Source organism: Erinaceus europaeus, chromosome 17 (assembly GCF_950295315.1).
Source record: "Erinaceus europaeus chromosome 17, mEriEur2.1, whole genome shotgun sequence".
NCBI classification, from domain to species: Eukaryota; Metazoa; Chordata; class Mammalia; order Eulipotyphla; family Erinaceidae; genus Erinaceus; species Erinaceus europaeus.
The window spans coordinates 63,635,622-63,653,875 of record NC_080178.1 but is presented as its reverse complement, the minus strand read 5'-3'; the positions used below and the strand labels follow the sequence as shown (position 1 = coordinate 63,653,875).

General features: G+C 48.3%; 1 protein-coding gene across 3 annotated transcripts in view; it reads right to left on the bottom strand.

Annotated features, from left to right (window-relative positions):
* Positions 1-233: 233 nt before the first annotated feature.
* Positions 234-18,254, bottom strand: part of FAM168A (family with sequence similarity 168 member A) — a 182,704-nt gene continuing 164,683 nt past the window's right edge. For all 3 annotated transcript variants that reach the window (XM_060176862.1, XM_060176861.1, XM_007527485.3), the window contains 4 exons: positions 8,037-8,179; positions 6,809-6,983; positions 4,902-5,032; positions 234-4,678 (listed from right to left, as the gene is read on the bottom strand). In XM_060176862.1, the coding sequence (XP_060032845.1) occupies positions 4,920-5,032; positions 6,809-6,983; positions 8,037-8,179 (431 nt within the window). In that variant the 3' untranslated portion in view covers positions 234-4,678; positions 4,902-4,919. The remainder of the gene's footprint in view (positions 4,679-4,901; positions 5,033-6,808; positions 6,984-8,036; positions 8,180-18,254) is intronic.

Sequence of the window (18,254 nt, the reverse complement as noted above, 5' to 3'; positions counted from 1 at the left end):
TGGCCTCAGCCTTTATCCGTGACCTCCTTGGCTCTAACCCCCTGTGCTTATAGTCTCAACTGTGAGAACCTCGGCAGCTTCGTCCAATTGGTCTGTGGGGACACGCACTATAGGCCCCACCTGACTGCCGAAAGCATGTTGAAAAGCGACCAGAGGAGAGGCCCAGGGACTCACTGGTCCAGGAGGTGGTCTGTGCCCCCTTCCCCAAGAACCGCCAGTCTGGTAACTCAGTCTTTTTGGAAACTTTTTTTTTTTTAATAGTTACTGAATGTTCTACAGCTTACAGTAAATATCATAGTTACAAATTCTTGGCTTCAATCTTTCAGTGTGATCACTATCTGATCTTCAAAACAAAACAGAAACTCAAAAGAATCCAAAACAACAACAACAAAAAAAACCAGATTTACACTCCATACACACAAGCGAGACACGGGGCTTTCCGGTCTTTACACTCCAAGCTGTGTTTTGAAAACACCTAAAAGTTCTTTGATCAAACTTGGAAGACACTGGTCAAAAGTTTATTATTTGTTTTTTATGTGAGTCCCAATAGAATTTAAAAATTAGATTCCAACCTGTAGATTAAAATGAATTAAAAAAATACAAAATCATATACAACGCTCTCACAGGGATGTTACAAGCTATGAGAACAGGCTTTTCTATCGAAAAGGGATGTCAGAGCCTTTGAGTCAGGAGACGGGGACAGACCACCCCATGCTGCAAGAGGCCTGGCCTTACTACCCTTTGCTAAGAATCGGCATCTCACCAGACCCAGCAGATCTGGCCTAATGAGAAGTGTGGGCAGCGACATACTTCCCCTGACTCCAGGCCTCGGGAGGAATGCCGGAGCCAGAGGCACTGGTCTTGCTGGGGTCAGGCCTGAGCTGATGTTACCCTTTGGACTCCTCAGGCTGGTGCTTATCTGCAAAGCTGTTCCTATATTCTCTCTCCAGGAAGGAAATAGCCCTCTACTAGGAGCTCCAACGGATGCCAGTCCTTACTGCCATGCCAGGGATGCCTGCGCTGTGGACAGGAGCCCAACCCCACTCTCACTTTCCTCACTCGACCTCTGGCCGGACTCAAAAGACTGCAAGGTAGAAAACAGCCTTCAAAGAAACTGAAGGGGTGGTACCCACGGTGGCTTAGGCCGGGGTTGTGATGGAATGTTGAAACTGGCATGCCAGGAGCTTTGCAGGCTGATGATACATAAGCGCAGAGTTTTTGCAGTCAGGATGAGGGGTACCGTCTGCAGCCACCTCGCTGGGTTTCCTCTGCTGGGAGCCTGCAGGCTAGTTGCCTCCCTGGGGCTGTGCAGCACACCTGCTCTATAGATTCCCAAGTTTGGCCAACAGCTGGGGCCTGGTGAAGCAGTGGGTTTCAGCATGAAGAGGAGCCTCCCTCCACGCACTTTCTCTCAGCTGCAGTAGGGAAACGCTGTGGTAATGTCTAGGTGACAGGTCCAGCCAGGATCCTGTGACACATCACAACCCTCCCTCTCTGGACACAGCAATCAGATGGGCCGGGCTCTAGACCGGTCTCCCCCAGTGCCGAGTCCTGTCTGCACACTAAGGCGCCTGCCTGCCCTACTTTCCTGCTCTATAGGATTCATTTCTCAAGGTCACTCAGAACAGAGTTCCTGCCAGGAGGCGCCTCCAGGCATCTGGGAGCACAGGGTAAGAGTGGGGTCAGTCAGGAGCAAGGACTTGCACTGTCTCTAGGTGCCGGAAAGCAAGGGCAGACGTGCTTGGGGCCCTCAGGCCAGGTGTGGGTGGGCAGGCTCTACAGGGGCCACCCAGGGCGTTTGTGAAGTGAGGCCTTTGATGCGAGTTCTCATCGTCCTAGCGCTGTCGTGTCCCTGGGATTCCCCAGCCTTGTGGACACAGTGCCTGCTCCCCCCCCCCCCCGCATCTCAGACCTAGAAGGTGCCGGCACAGAAAATGAGCACAATGGCCTTTGGCAAATCTCTTTAAGACTTAAATTGCCCCCATCTATAAAAATGGGGATTTTTGGCAATGTTTCAGTACTTTGTGCAGAAAAACTCAGAGATGTGCCTCATTCAGTAGTTGGGTGGGTGTGTGCGCTTCTGGGTGACAACGAGGAGGGGAGCAGTAAGGGTCCCCGTCTCTGGGAACAAAGTTCCAGTGTGGCAGAAAGGCTGTGTTTGAGGTTCTCTCCACTTGGGGGCACTCTAGCTTCCTAGAGGTCAGGCAGAAGTGAGGGATCCAGGAGGGCTGGCTGGTGACTGAGCCTGGACAGGCAGGGAGTGAGTGGAGACACATTGGTGACAGAGCTGTCATTTGCTATCACTTGGGCATAGCCTTGTCCCCGCAGGGTTGCTGGCTTCCCTTCTATCCAGTTTGACCACTGGGCATTCAGTGTCGCCCACAGCACCTCTCACACTGATGATCCTGTCAGGCAGCTACCTCCCTGTCCTCCTGAGCTCAGACCCTCTGCAACAACCGCCCCCCAAGCTTGGTCAGGCTTGTGGGTGTCTGTCACGACAAGAAGGGAGAACCAGCTGAACTGGGCTTCAGACTACACAGTCTTCTCTTGCCTGGGTCCTGTCTTTGACCCTGAATGATGTTCCAGGTGGGGCTGAGACAGGGCACGTGTGGAGTCAAACTGGGGTTCAAGCAGCTCTGCCACTTTGCTTTTCTGAGCCTGTTTCATACTGATGTTACTGTTGTTACTTTGATACTAGTAAGTGAAACCTGGTCAGGCCATTCCTAGCGCTCCTCCTCTTAGTTCTATCCTGGCCCCAGGCAGCAAGGAAGCCTGTCAGAACACCAGCCTTCTACTATTTGGGGTAAGTCCTTTCTGGAGCCAGTTTCTTTATTTGTCAAATAAGTGTAATGACTCTGATGCTGTCTTTCTAAAGGCTGTGAAGTGCTTTGGAATCTATGAAGCAAAGGCTCCCTATTTATTATTTTGACATTTTCCAAATAACCTTCACACACCCTTACAAAACCAGAGAGTAGGAGGTATTTGCAAAAGGAAAAAAAAAAAAAAAACTCTTGACAATGAAATCTCTTCAGTATTTCAGAACAGACTGTTTAGACGGCTGGGGTTCTTTTGTTCCTAGCTCCCCCCCCCCCAACAAATCCAGGTGTGGGCTCTGTTGGCCCTTCTGGCCCAAGAGTTAGGAGTAGGGGTATGTCCAAATGTGCATGAATTTAAAATCAGTCAAAAGTCGCAAATGTTACCAAGTGACCCCATTCCGTATAGTAAAATATTCCTGCAGGAGGGCGATACTGGGAGACCCAGGCTCTGGCTGAGACTAATGGTGGGGCCCGGTCTCCTCAAGATGGACGGGGGACTTTCCTTTTCAGCCAACCCCTCTGCTCCTTCTCTTGGGGCTGGTGTCAGGGAGAGGATGACAGTTCCAGACATCTTCAGAGCACTTCCAAATGCTATTTCTTCATCTGTAGTTTCTGTTCTTACCCTCTGCCCAGTCTTCAACCCCCCACGTTTTGGAGTCCATGTGGGAAAAGAACAGAAATAAAAGCCCAGAGATTCTTGCCCAGCTCACCAGCTGTGGGCGCTGCTGACTTTTTTTCCCCCCCCAAAACCCAGCCAATCCTGACTTAGTGGAGTTCTAGGAAGTCCTCCATTCTTCTCTGGGTCTCAAATTCCTCTGCTGTCAAATAAGGGAATGGATGAGATGACTGCTAAGGTCCCTTCAGTTCCATGAGTCTATGAAATGTTTATTGCTATTGCTTTGCCTTCACTATCCTGACCTTCAGAGCTACCAGCGTCTGTCTACCTGGAATGTGGTTCCTTCACTTTGGCCACGAATAGCATACGGTAACCAAGAGCCTGCCAGCACTATGACGGACAGGTGAGCCCTGGCGCCTAGAAGGGCAGAGGGAAGGGGAAGAAACGCTGTAGGTCCCCACTCTCATCAGGAGAAGGGAAGGCTCCTCATCAGAGTGGGCCCCCAGGGGCTCAGAGGCCAAGGTCTGGATAGCACAGAGCACTTGACCTTGGGATCCCACCAGCCGGTCTGAATTTCTAAACCACTTTCTGAGAACTGTCAGGTCAGTTAACATCACTGCACAAATCAAAGGGTCCAGGCCCAGATAATTTGGCCAGAGACCTTACAAACCAAATCCAGCAGGCAAGAACCCCATTCCCTTCTTCCTACATGGGTCCTCCCTCCCCAAAGTAAGAATCTGGCTGTCCCAGGTTCTCAGGCTGTGGTAGTAATCTGCTATGAACATTCCTACCTAGTCAGGTGGTTTTGTTCTTGGTGTGTTGCAGTGGTTCTCAGAAGACCATGTGTGTGTCACTTTAAGAATATCAAAACAGTGCTGTACAGCAGACCAGACATCTAGGAAACGGAGTCCCTGCCCTGCACCAGAGGGACAAATCTGCTCTTCACAGAAAACTGGGCCTTCAGCTGAACCACTGCAACACACCTCTCCCTCCTCGCCCTGAGATCCCTGGGGGAGGAAGGAGAGCAGAGGATGAGGGAGGAAGGGGCAGCAGCTGGGAGAGGCAAGAGATAAGAAAAAGCAGCTTTTACAAAAACCAAAAATAAAAACCAAAAACCATTAAGGATGCATAAAGTAACCCTTGCACTTCCGCTGCCCGTTCTTGCAAATAGAGGTGGTGCTGCTAGGAGGCTGCGCCAGCACCTGTGTAAGACTTGAGTAGTTGCATACGCCGTGTGACTCCAGACCTGGGGGTGCAAGTGGAGAGTTGTTAGCCTTCCCGGCCGAGCTCCTGGGCAAAGTGGGGCAAGGGTTTTCCAGGGGCCACTTTGCCTCAGGACCGAGCAGGGCTCAGTCCCAGCTGCTATGAAGACTGAGACTCCACCCAAAAGTACCCTTCCACGTAGTGACAGCCCTCTATCACTCCAGAGATGCAAGTTCTGCCCGCCCCCGGCCCCCGGCCCCACTCACTTGGATGGAACGCAGGCTTTACCAGTGTGGGGGCACGTAGCTGTACGCAGGAGTGCCTTGGGCCCTGTATGCTGGCATGGAGACGGGGTGTGCCCCAATCGCGGTGTGCTGGGGTGCAGTCAGCAGGGTGCCTGGGCAACCAGCAAGAAAGGGGCAAATCAGAGGCACGGCCCTCCCTGCCCCCGGCCTTTCTGATGCTCTACAGGAGTGACGGCTGGTGTCCTTGTCGTCCCCCTTCCTGCACAAACACACTAAGTAGCAGCCCTTAGCTTGTGTGCTTCTTCCTCAGGGAGCGAGGTCAAACAAGCCCCCGGACTCTTCCCTCAGAAGGTAATTAGCTGAATAACTTTTTAAAATTATTTATTTTCCCTTTTATTGCCCTTTTTTTGTTTTGTTTTTGTATAGGACAGAGAAGTAGAGAGAAAGACAGCTGCAGACTTGCTTCACTACCTGTGAAACGATTCCCCTGCAGGTGGGGAGCCGGGGGGCTCAAACTGGGAGCCTTACGCTGGTCCGTGCTCTTAACCCACCCGACTCCCCCAGCCAAATAACTTTTTTGCCACCACAGTTAATGCTGGGACTTGGTGCTTTCATGACTTCACTTATGGGGCCAGCCGGTGGCACAACCGGCAAAGTGTATGTTAGCATGCATGAGGACCTGAGTTCAAGTCCCCAGCTGTAGGGGAGAAGGCTATAAAATGTCTCTTACAGATAGAGAGAGGAATTACAATGGCCAGTGGGAGTTGTGTAGGCCGGGCTCAAGCCTGGCTTGCGCACATGGCAAAGCAGTGCACTATTCCAGTGAGCTATCTTGCCGGCCCAAGCAGCTTTTTTTTTTTTTTTTTTGCATAGAGGAGAGACACCTGCAGCACTGCTCTGCCACAGGTGGGGACCAGGTCCTTATGCACAGTTACATGGAAGCCACCATCTGGCCCTTTACTGAGTGACTTTGACAGACAAAAAAAATTGACAAGGGGTGTGAGACAGGGAGAAAGACTTCTGCAGGTGGAAACCAGGGGATTGAACTCAAGTTTCAATAAGTAGGTTCTAAAAGTTACTCACTCTCCTGAATGCCAATTTATTCAGACTTTCTCAAAGCAGTTCTTCCTGACACTGCTCTCTGCCCTGACCCTCAGATCCCAGTCTGGTATAAGCCAGTCAGAAAGGGTGTGCTGGTGCACTGTCTCCGCCTGCAGTCCCCACTGACCTCTCCGTTACCAAACAGTTCTAACACTCTTCACCACTTTATCTTGCTACCTACTCCATGCCCCTGTTCATATTTTCTTTTTTTAGATGGGAGCAGAGAGACTGAAAGACAATAGCACCGAAGCTTGCTTCCTTCCTTCAGCGGAGGCTGGGCTCATTCAGTCTTTCTACACCAACTGTCCTGTTTCCCCACAATCGCGTTACTCAGTGAGAGCTCTTCCCAGATCTATGTATTTTATCTATTTATGCTTAACCACTTGCAAAGCTTTCAAAGCTTTCCCCCTGCAGTGGGGGCTGGAACCCGAGTCCTCGCACACTGTGACGCGCACTCAAGCGGGGGTCTCTCAGAATCTGCTCTAGTCATCTCTGACTCTTCTCCCAAAGGGGCACGGAGAGACGCTGACAAAAATGTTGTCCTGGGAGTCGGGCTGTAGCGCAGCGGGTTAAGCGCAGGTGGCGCAAAACACAAGGACCGGCATAAGGATCCCGGTTCGAACCCCGGCTCCCCACCTGCAGGGGAGTCGCTTCACAGGCGGTGAAGCAGGTCTGCAGGTGTCTAGCTTTCTCTCCTCCTCTCTGTCTTCCCCTCCTCTCTCCATTTCTCTCTGTCCTATCCAACAACGACGACAACAATAATAACTACAATAAAACAACAAGGGCAACAAAAGGGAATAAATTTAAAAAAAAAATGTTGTCCTCACCTGCTGACATGGCCATGGTGGTGCCTGCCACCATGCCCATGGTGACGCCATTGGTCCTGGGGGCAGCGACAGGTGCCGGGTAGATAGCTGAGGGGATGCTATTGGGCTGGACAACCGTGGTGTGGTGGATGACGTGGGGCTGAGCAGCGTACACCGGCTGTGTGTAGTAGGCTCCCTGCGGGAAAGAGGCCAAGGTCACACTGGGGTGGGAGAGAGCTGTCATCTCGGGGCTGCTTTCTGGCTTATTACTTACCTCTGAGTGAAAAGCAAGCCCTGTTCTGCTTGGTTTCTAAATGTAAAGCACCACTCCCTGAAGACTAATCTCAACATTTTAGTAGGCTGGTCTCTTACTGTCCTGCGCCTCTATAAACTGCCCACAGTGGAGTGAACTCCAGGGCACTGTCTGGGGTCACTAGCAGGAGAAGACACTGGTGTAAAGGGTCCCATTTTATACACTGGGAAAGATGTCAGCACCGGAAGACATTTCCTGGCATACTCTTACTGTTTCTGGCAGAAAGGTTGAGGGTGAAGACAGTGAACTGCTGCTTCCTGTTACCCAGTCCAGCAAACCGATCATTTCAAATTCTATAAAAACGCTCTCACCACCTAAACCTTGCGTAGGAGTCTCAGTCCAGCAGCCCAGGGGTGGTGCACTGGACTCTCAAGCATCGGGCCAAGAGTGCTGTTCTGGCTCTCTCTCTCGAAAGTCTATGTGGTGGGGTGAGGGAGGGCAGGTGGTGGCGGAGCAGGTTAGTCACACTCATTGCAGTGCGCAAGGACCCAGATTCAAGCTCCTGGTCCCTGGCCCTTGGTCATGTCCTCTGAGTGAAGGTGCACAGGGTGACTCACCTGTCCTAGGTTAAACCAGGACTGGTGTCGGAACTCGGGCACTTGTCTCCATGCCATTTACCTCACAGACTAGTCAAGGAAGAGTAGGTGAGAATGAAAGCCCAGACAAGAAGCCTCATCCTGCGTCAACCAAAAGCTCCAGAATGGCCTTGGACAAGTTACTTCCCTCTCTGGGTTCCAGCTTCCATGCTCATGCTCCTTACTAGGAAGTGAGCCCAAGGGCACTTGCCCATCCCGGCTCTGGTGGAGTGAGGGAGCAAACAGACAGCAGGGGACATTGTTTCGCCGACCAGAGCCTTAAAAGCTCTCCTTCCCTCTCTTCTCCACCCACCCCAGCAAGTGGCAGGAGAGGCAGGTGCAGGGCCCCGCGATGACCTACCTGGGCATACAGATTCTGCTGGGGGTAGGCACTTCTGATTGGATACATGGCCGTCTGGTAAGGGTTGGGTGATGGGGAGTAGGGGGGAGGAGCAGTATTGCTCTGGGTCGGTGGGACCTTGTATGGTGTCCCCGCAGTGTATCCTATACCAAGGCAAGAAAGAAGTTAGATTAGTTGGCAGGGCAGAATTGCCAGAAGGCAGAAGGTCCCAGGTGTGACACCCTAGACAAAAATGGCTGAATCCGGGTTGGAAACACATGGCTCTGTCCAGAAAGCCCTGTTTCCAGAGGCAGCACCCTCAGTCCTGGTGCCCGGGCTCTCAGCTATAAAGCAAAAGGCTGGAGCCAGACAATCAATCCCCTAAGGGAGCGGGGGAGCCTTACGGCTGGGACTGGGGGCAGGTGCACCCATCTGGGAGACCGCCGGCAGTGTGCTCTTTACGGTACTGTCTGTTCACTCAGCATATGGGGTAGCGCTGATGCTGTTTTGCTTTCCCTCTACCTTTTAAAATATTTTCCCCTACATCAAATTAAAAAGCTTCTTCACAGCAAAAGAAACCACTACCCAAACCAAGAGACCCCTCACAGAATGGGAGATCTTTACATGCCATACATCAGATAAGAGTTTAATAACCAACATATATAAAGAGCTTGCCAGACTCAACAAGACAACAAATAACCCCGTCCAAAAATGGGGGGAGGACATGGACAGAATATTCACCACAGAAGAGATCCAAAAGGCTGAGAAACACATGAAAAAATGCTCCAAGTCTCTGATTGTCAGAGAAATGCAAATAAAGACAACAATGAGATATCACTTCACTCCTGTGAGAGTGTCATACATCAGAAAAGGGAACAGCAGCAAATGCTGGAGAGGGTGTGGGGTCAAAGGAACCCTCCTGCACTGCTGGTGGGAATGTCAATTGGTCCAACCTCTGTGGAGAACAGTCTGGAGAACTCTCAGAAGGCTAGAAATGGACCTACCCTATGACCCTGCAATTCCCTTCCTGGGGATATATCCTGAGGAACCCAACACATCCATCCAAAAAGATCTGTGTACACATATGTTCTTGGCAGCACAATCTGTAATAGCCAAAACCTGGAAGCAACCCAGGTGTCCAACAACAGGTGAGTGGCTGAGCAAGTTGTGGTCTAGATACACAATGGAATACTACTCAGCTGTAAAAAATGGTGACTTCACCGTTTTCAGCCGATCTTGGATGGACCTTGAAAAAATCATGTTGAGTGAAATAAGTCAGAAACAGAAGGATGAATATGGGATGATCTCACTCTCAGGCCGAAGTTGAAAAACAAGATCAGAAAAGAAAACACAAGTCGAACCTGAAATGGAATTGGCGTATTGCACCCAAATAAAAGACTCTGGGGTGGGTGGGTGGGGAGAATACAGGTCCATGAAGGATGATAAATGACATAGTGGGGGTTGTATTGTTAAATGGGAAACTGGGGAGTGTTATGCATGTACAAACTATTGTATTTACTGTTGAATGTAAAACATTAATTCCCCAATAAAGAAATTTAAAAAATAAATTTTAAATAAATAGGTAAAAAAAAAATTTTCCCTTTTGTTGTCCTTTTATTGTTGTAGTTATTGTTATTGATGTCATCGTTGTTGGATAGGTCAGAGAGGAAGGGAAGACGGGGAGAGAAAGGCAGACACCTACAGACCTGCTTCACCTGTGAAGTGACTCCCCTTCAAGTGGGGAGCTGGGGGCTCGAACCGGGTCCTTATGCCGGTCCTTGCGCTTTGTGCCATGTTCGTTTAACCCGCTGCACTACCGCCCGCCCCCCTCCCCCTCCCTCTACTCTGGAAAGGAATAGTTGCTTATTTATCTTGAATGAGAAACCAGATTGCTGGCCTGCTCTCTGGCATGCAGTGGTTTTGAGGGTTGAAGCTGTGGTCTCTGAGGCCCTAGCATGCCTGTTTTGTGCTCTAAAAGGCTGGGCTATCTTCCCTGACTCACATTTCCTCACATTTCTCTCTCTGGGCTTCTCTCCACTATGTGTCCTTCCTTCCTGCCCAGGCTGAAGGTTAAACCCAAACACTAGCACGCCTCATCTTCTGAGACGCTGGGACATTTGTTCTGCCTGACTTCACGCGGGGATCACACAGGTCCACACTGACCTGCAGCCCATGCTGGGCCTAAGAAGTAAGGACCCAAGAAAAAGGACTCACAATCAGCCATTCAAACACATTATGTTGCCTTTCAATCTTCTGGAAAAGAATCCTATGTTCATAAGAAAAAATGTGAAACAAACACAAAATGGAATGAGTTTATGGAACCCAAGTGACCCCAACCCTCTCACTTTAAAGAAGGGCCCTTGGGTTTAGAAAAGGAAGGCACAGTGCCAGGAGACCTCAACACTGGGAGTCCTGGTGTGGTGTCACTGCTGCTACTTCCCTGTGGTTCTGTTCCTGTCCCGACTGGCTGACTTAACAAGATAGTCAGCAAGGAGTGTTTCGCCAACATGAGCTAATTCTGCATCAAACTGGAGGGCAGAGTAAGAGGGTGCTTTTTGGAAGAGAGAAGAGCTAGGCTTCAGTCCAGGCTTCCCCTCAGTTTTGCTGTGACTACTGACAAGTTTCTGAGTCTTATTTTGTAAAATCAAAAGGCTGAGAATAACCTTTTTCTTTCTTTCTGAACTAAAATCCTGGTGTTTTAAAGACCCCGAGTCTCATCTACCTCTACCATATGGTCACGTATCTCTGCGTCACAGCTGTGGTGCCCCGTCCCTGAGGAGGCACTCGACAGCATGTGAAAACTGAGCTGCCACAACAGACATCACACACACAAAGATGTCCTGCCCTTCCGCCTGGAATCATGTCAATTACTTTCCCCTGTGAAGATCCAGAGTCTGCTCCATGAAAAACTAGTTTTGTGACTGAATATACTTGGGAGATTAGCAACAATGAGGATGGAGCAGGGATAATACATTAAAGGTAAGTTGAAGGAGTCGGGTGGTAGCGCTGTGGGTTAAGCGCAAGGACTGGCCTAAGGATCCTGGTTTGAGCCTCCAGCGCCCCACCTGCAGGGGAGTTGCTTCACAAACAGTGAAGCAGGTCTGCAGGTATCTGTCTTTCTCTTCCCCCGTCTTCCCCTCCTTTCTCCATTTCTTTCTGTCCTATCCAACAACAGCAGCAAAAGGGAGATAAATATATATAAAAAAAAGTTGACACTGCTATGAACTATAAAGGAAGTAGAGGTGGAAGGTGTTGAGGCAGAAGTCTCTAACAGATTCCTCCAAGCTGGGCATAGGAGGAAAAGCAACAATGGAGATAAGACAGAGTCTTGGTTTACAGATAGCATTAGAAGAAACTGTCTGAGGATTTATTTACCTTGGAGTAAAAAAAAAGTTCTCAGGGCTGGGGAGACAGCATTATTTATCCATGAGAAAGATAGGAGAGAGAAGAACCAGACATCACTTGGTATTTCTGTCTCTTTCCTTCTGTATCTCTCCCTCTCACTGAAATAAAATAAGAAAAAGTTTTTATAGCATGGGAGATAGCACATAGCACAGTGGGTTAAGTGCACATGGCATAAAGTGCACCAGCTCAAGGATCCTGGTTCAAGCCCCTGGCTCTCCACCTGCAGGGGGGGAGGGTCGCTTCACAAGCGGTGAAGCTGGTCTGCAGGTGTCTATCTTTCCTCCCCTCTCAATTTCTCTCTGTCCTATCCAACAACGATAAACAAGGGCAACAAAAGGGGGGAAATGGCCTCCAGGAGCAGTGGATTTGTAGTGCAGGCGAGTCTCAGCAATAACCCTGGAGGCAAAAAGTGATGTAACAGAATTTTTTTAATTCTGTAACCCTCACAAGTTTTAAAATGATGGAGTAAACTGAATTTCCAACAAGGATATGCAGGCCATTATTTCCAAATTTATTTTACCTCAGATTCTTTCAATCATACTATTACCATTTAAAACACACAATACTGTGTCCCCATCCAACCCCAAGAGTAACTATAGCTTGTTTTGGTAAAAAATTTTTAAAAAGCTGAATTACAGCCAAGCCCATAGTTTACATACCATGGCTGCTTCCTGCTATGATGGTAGCTATGACAGACTGCATGGTTTAAAAAAAAAAAAAAAAAAAAAGCCTAATATTATCTGGCCTCTTACAGGAAAAGCCTGCCAACTTCTGACTTAAAGGATTGAAACCAGGAACAAGGAGTCCTGCCAGGGCAGAGAGCATCTCTTCTGTGCAGGAGGGCCAGATACGCGGACACTGTCACTGACAGCAGTATAGATCTGGGGTGGGGATGAGTGGTCTGGAAGCAGGCCAACTGCCGAGTCAGTCTCCTTACTCCTAAAGTGGGGATGATGAGAGCACCATAGTGAGCCGATAAAAGCCTCAGAAGCATCAAGGTCAGCTGTCATTCTTCCTGTTGGAAGGGGACGTAAGGGCAGAAGTGGTCTGAGACACCATAATCAGTAAGAGGTTTAACTGGAACTTCTCTGGTGTATTCCAATTGGAAACAGGCTCCGGGATTCTAACGTTCTAAAATGTTGTGCTTCTTTAAAGTTAATAAGCCAACAATGCTGGCGACTTTCCTTTATGCTCTGAGACGAGCCCTGGAATTTTCACCCTTGGGGAAGCCTGCACTACTCGCTCTCTGCCGCAGGACAAGCATCTTATGAAGTGTTGAGCTTTTCCCTCTGAGGAAAATCAAAAGGCTTCAACACTCTGCAGCAGAATTTGGTTTGGTTTCCACATTTGAGAATAACCTTGCCTGAGAATGCTTCTCTTTCTTCGTGTTATGAAACGAGACACACTCGCTCAGAATACAAATCAGCAGCTGAGAAGACACTGCTGCAGAAGGGCCTGTTTATCTAGACAGTCGCAGGAGAAGCAGAGCAAGAGGCAGTCATTTCAGCCAGCACAACACACACTTCACAGATGAGACAGTGGGAAGCTGTGAGTGAAGGGTCGGGACCCAGCGTTCCTTCCTTTAGCTACAATGGTTTTCAAGGTTACATCTTGCATTAGAAGGTGGCAGAAACTGCCCTGGGTCCCCATCCCAAGTACTGTCAAGGAGTCAGGCCAATTGTTGGAGGGAGTACCCTCATTTGAACTATATATTATCAAGGGACCTTTTAGCACTGATAGTCTGTATCTCGGCATTTCTGCGAGACCTTTCTGAGAAAACCACTGCCAAGGACTTTTGCCTGCCTGCCTGCCTGGATCGCTGGGGCTGTCTCCGCGGCTGCCATGAAATCCAGGGATTTACTACTTTGTGCCTCTATGTGAAGCTGATGACTTGGGCGCAGTATAGATAGATTTTGTTACAGTGAACTTATGATTCATATTAACTCCTGGGATGTGTTATGGCTGAAGGTCAACGGCAAGGACTCTAGAATGTCCCTAATGACAAGAGAGAATTGCATTTTAACCTTCTTCACTTAAGATAACTGGAGTCCGCAAGCAACTATCGCAAAATCGCCCAGCAAACCGATGCAGAGCCCCTGCGGCTGCAGGTCTCCGAGTGCAGCCTCGGGCATCTGGCATACTGTCTTTGTGTCCCCATTTTACTCCAGGCAGTAACGAGAGAGAAAAGAATCCAGGCCTTGCTTGTGACACCCTGCTCTTTCACACACCTAGCTATAATTCTAGGCTCCACCAGACAGGTAGTAAAGAGAATATACATTAGTGGGAAATGTTTCAGCCCTTTCTTCAACTCTCTGCATCATCCTAAATCTCTCAGGTGTAGAGTCCTGACCACCTTCAAAGGCACTGATCCTCACATCAAGGATGCCTTGCCGACTAATCCGTTTATTGACCATCAGATTCCTGTGTCTGCACTAACTCTGAGTATCCTTGTTGGTTACTAAACAACAGAGCACTGAATAAGTAAGAGGGAGGCCTCATTAGAAACAGGATTAATTAGCAAGTGTTGGTGAAGCTGAACTGAATTTGTCAAAGTGCCCTGAACTGTCCATGACATTAGAAACCTCAAAGGCTGTGTGAGGGAGAAAACGCTGGTGTGTGTGTGGGGGGGAGAGTCAACCCGCAAAAATAAGGCTCGTACATTACTTGTTGAAATGAAGAGGGGCGCGCTTTGGACCTTTCCCGGGACTGTCACAGACTGTGAGAGGATAGCAGGAATAGCTACCAGGCATTTCAGAGACAGCAGGAAGATTTCAACACAGCAGAAGACGCGGTCTTCTAAACTTGGCCTTTCTCACTGCAGCAAGACAGGGTGTGGTGCTGGGGGTGAGGGGCGATACTCGGCGTCTGTAGACATGAGCAGAGGCTAGCTAGGAGGTCCCTCCTGGGATGCAGGATATTGGACACATGCCACCAAGTTGACAGAAGATAAAAATCTAGAACAACCTTAAAGACCACCTAGTCCAGGGCCAGCAGGACAGCGCACCTGGACAGTGCTCTGCTTTGCAATGTGCACAACCCAGGTTCAAGTCTGTCACCTACTGCAATGAAAGAAGCTTTGATGCTGTGGTCTCTTTCACTCTCCCCCTCCATCTCTGTCTTTCAGAAAACAAACAAAAACCCCAGATGACCTAGTCTAGTCCCTTCATTTTACACTTGTAAAAACCAAGGTTATGGGAGTCGGGCAGTAGCGCAGCGGGTTAAACACAGGTGGCGTGAAGCGCAAGGACCAGCCTAAGGATCCCGGTTCGAGCCCCCGGATCCCCATCTGCAGGGGAGTCGCTTCACAAGTGGTGAAGCACCTATGGACATCTAATCTTTGACAAAGGGGCCCAGACTATTACATGGGGAAAGCAGAGTCTCTTCAACAAATGGTGTTGGAAACAATGGGTTGAAACATGCAGAAGAATGAAGCTGAATCACTGTATTTCACCAAATACAAAAGTAAATTCCAAGTGGATCAAGGACTTGGATGTTAGACCAGAAACTATCAGATACTTAGAGGAAAATATTGGAAGAACTTTTTTCCGCATAAATTTTAAAGACATTTTCAATGAAACGAATCCAATTACAAGGAAGACTAAGGCAAGTATAAACCTATGGGACTACATCAAATTAAAAAGCTTCTTCACAGCAAAAGAAACCACTACCCAAATCAAGAGACCCCTCACAGAATGGGAGAAGATCTTTACATGCCATACATCAGATAAGAGTTTAATAACCAACATATATAAAGAGCTTACCAGACTCAACAACAAGACAACAAATAACCCCATCCAAAAATGGGGGGAGGAATTGGACAGAATATTCACCACAGAAGAGATCCAAAAGGCCGAGAAACACATGAAAAAATGCTCCAAGTCTCTGATTGTCAGAGAAATGCAAATCAAGACAACAATGAGATATCACTTCACTCCTGTGAGAATGTCACACATCAGAAAAGGTAACAGCAGCAAATGCTGGAGAGGATGTGGGGTCAAAGGAACCCTCCTGCACTGCTGGTGGGAATGTCAATTGGTCCAACCTCTGTGGAGAACAGTCTGGAGAACTCTCAGAAGGCTAGAAATGGACCTACCCTATGACCCTGCAATCCCCCTCCTGGGGATATATCCTAAGGAACCCAACACATCCATCCAAAAAGATCTGTGTACACATATGTTCTTGGCAGCACAATTTGTAATAGCCAAAACCTGGAAGCAACCCAGGTGTCCAACAACAGATGAGTGGCTGAGCAAGTTGTGGTCTAGATACACAATGGAATACTACTCAGCTGTAAAAAATGGTGACTTCACCGTTTTCAGCCGATCTTGGATGGACCTTGAAAAAATCATGTTGAGTGAAATAAGTCAGAAACAGAAGGATGAATATGGGATGATCTCACTCTCAGGCCGAAGTTGAAAAACAAGATTAGAAAAGAAAACACAAGTCGAACCTGAAATGGAATTGGAGTATTACACCAAAGTAAAAGACTCTGGGGTGGGTGGGTGGGTGGGGAGAATACAGGTCCATGAAAAATGATGAATGAAATAGTGGGGGTTGTATTGCTAAATGGGAATCTGGGGAATGTTATGCATGTTAAAAAAAAAAAAAAGAAGTAGAAACGCAAAGCAGAAATTGACTGAGTTTGGAATATGGCACCAAAGTAAGAAAGCAGAAGTATACTAGAGTTTGCAGTGAGTATCTCCCTAATACTTCCTCTCCACTTTTCCAAGCTTTGGGTCCATGATTGCTCAACAATTTGTTTGGCTTTGTATGTTAACTCTCTTTTCAGTCACCAGGTTCCAGGTGTCATCAGGATGCCGGCCAGACTTCCCTGGATTGAAGACACCACCAATGTGTCCTGGAGCTCAGCTTCCCCAGAGACCCACCCTACTAGGGAAAGAGAGAGGCAGACTGGGAGTATGGACCGACCAGTCAACGCCCGTGTTCAGCGAGGAAGCAATTACAGAAGCCAGACCTTCTACCTTCTGCAACCCTCAATGACCCTGGGTCCATGCTCCCAGAGGGATAGAGAATGGGAAAGCTATCGGGGGAGGGGGTGGGATATGGAGATTGGGCGGTGGGAATTGTGTGGAGTTGTACCCCTCCTACCCTATGGTTTTGTTAATTAATCCTTTCTTAAATAAAAAAATAAAAAAATAAATAAATAAATAAAAAAAGAAAGCTGGATCAGGGAAGAGAGTAGCTCCCAAATAAAAAAAAAAAAAAAAAAAAAAAAAAGTGGTGAAGCAGGTCTGCAGGTGTCTTTCTCTCCCCCTCTCTGTCTTCCGCTCCTCTCTCCATTTCTCTCTGTTCTATCCGACAATGACAACATCGATAACAACAACAATAATAACTACAACAATAAAACAAGGGCAACAAAAGGGAATAAATATTAAAAAAAAAATCAAGGTTATAGAGAACCAAGTCTAGAATTCAACGTTTTCTTCTTCTTCTTCTTCTTTTTTTTTTTTTTTTTGTGAAGCCAGCGCCTGGTATGCATGTGATTTCACAGCAACCAGACTGAAATTCCACTTTTTCATTTAGGTATACATAGCAAAGGTTGCCAGAGCATCACTGTCGCACATACGGTGCCCAGGATCAAACCAGGACCTTTGCTTTCAAATCCAATGCTCTGTTGTGTTGCCATCAGGGTCGCTAGAACCCAGTTTTGTTGGTCTTCTATTCCCCTTCTTCCTGCTCGCCTGTGGCAGGATGCACTCCTCTACTCCCATGTGTGCGGAGACAAGGAACTGTATGCACCTGCCTCTCACAGCTACAGTGTTATGTCCTTTCACTCAACCCCACCTGGGCTACCTGGTAAAGCTATCATTCCTACCCTTCTCTTACAGAATACAATAAATCTCATGGGAAAAATAACAGTGGCCTGGGAGGAACAACAGTGGCATAAGCACTGGACTCACAAACATGAGGTCGAGTTTGATCCCCAGTGTTGCATATGCCAGAATGATGTGCTGGAGTCTATGAGTCAATGAATGAATCTTTTTTTAAATGCTGGGGCTTGGTGCCTGCACTAAAAATCCACTGCTCCTGGAGGCTATTTTTCCCCCTTTTGTTGCCCTTATTGTTTATTGTTATTGTTCTCATTGTTGTTGGATAGGACAGAGAGAAATGGAAAGAGGAGGGGAAGACGGGGAAAGAAAGATAGACACCTGCACACCTGCTTTACTGTCCGTGAAGCGACACCTCTGCAGGTGGGGAGTCCGGGGCTCGAACAGGGATCCTTATGCTGGTCCTTGGGTTTCACACCATGAGCTTAACCCGCTGCACCGCCACTCATCAGCCCCCTGAATTGTTTTAAGGTCAGTAATAAAAAGTTGGCCTGGGGTCTGGGGAGATAGTGCAACTATATCATACCAAGCACTGTGCCTGAGGCTTAAGAAGTCCCAGGTTCAGTGTCGTATGCTTTACATTGGTTTGTTCTAGCCCTCCCCCGCCAAGAGAATTGGATCAGTCCAGTTAATTTCGCGGGCCGCTTGGCCCCGCCCCGAGGAACCCCACCAGAGTTCCAGAGTTAGAGTTGGAGAGTTTCAGAGTTACAGAGTAAGAGAGAGTTCCACAGTGGAAGAGTTTCAGAGTTAGAGAGTTCCTGAGTTCCAGAGTTGCAGAGTAAGAGAGAGTGCTTGCGCCGCTGCAAAGAGACAGCAGAGTTCTGTTTGGTGATTAGTTTGTCTTAGTTTATGAATCGTTGTTCCTGAATAAAGAAATACAGCTTCCCTGCCCAGCCGTCGTCTCTGCGTCTCTGTTACCCGCCCGTGAAGCTAACCCGCCCGGCTAGAGCTTAAGAATTTTAACAACAGTTCAGTCCCCAGCACC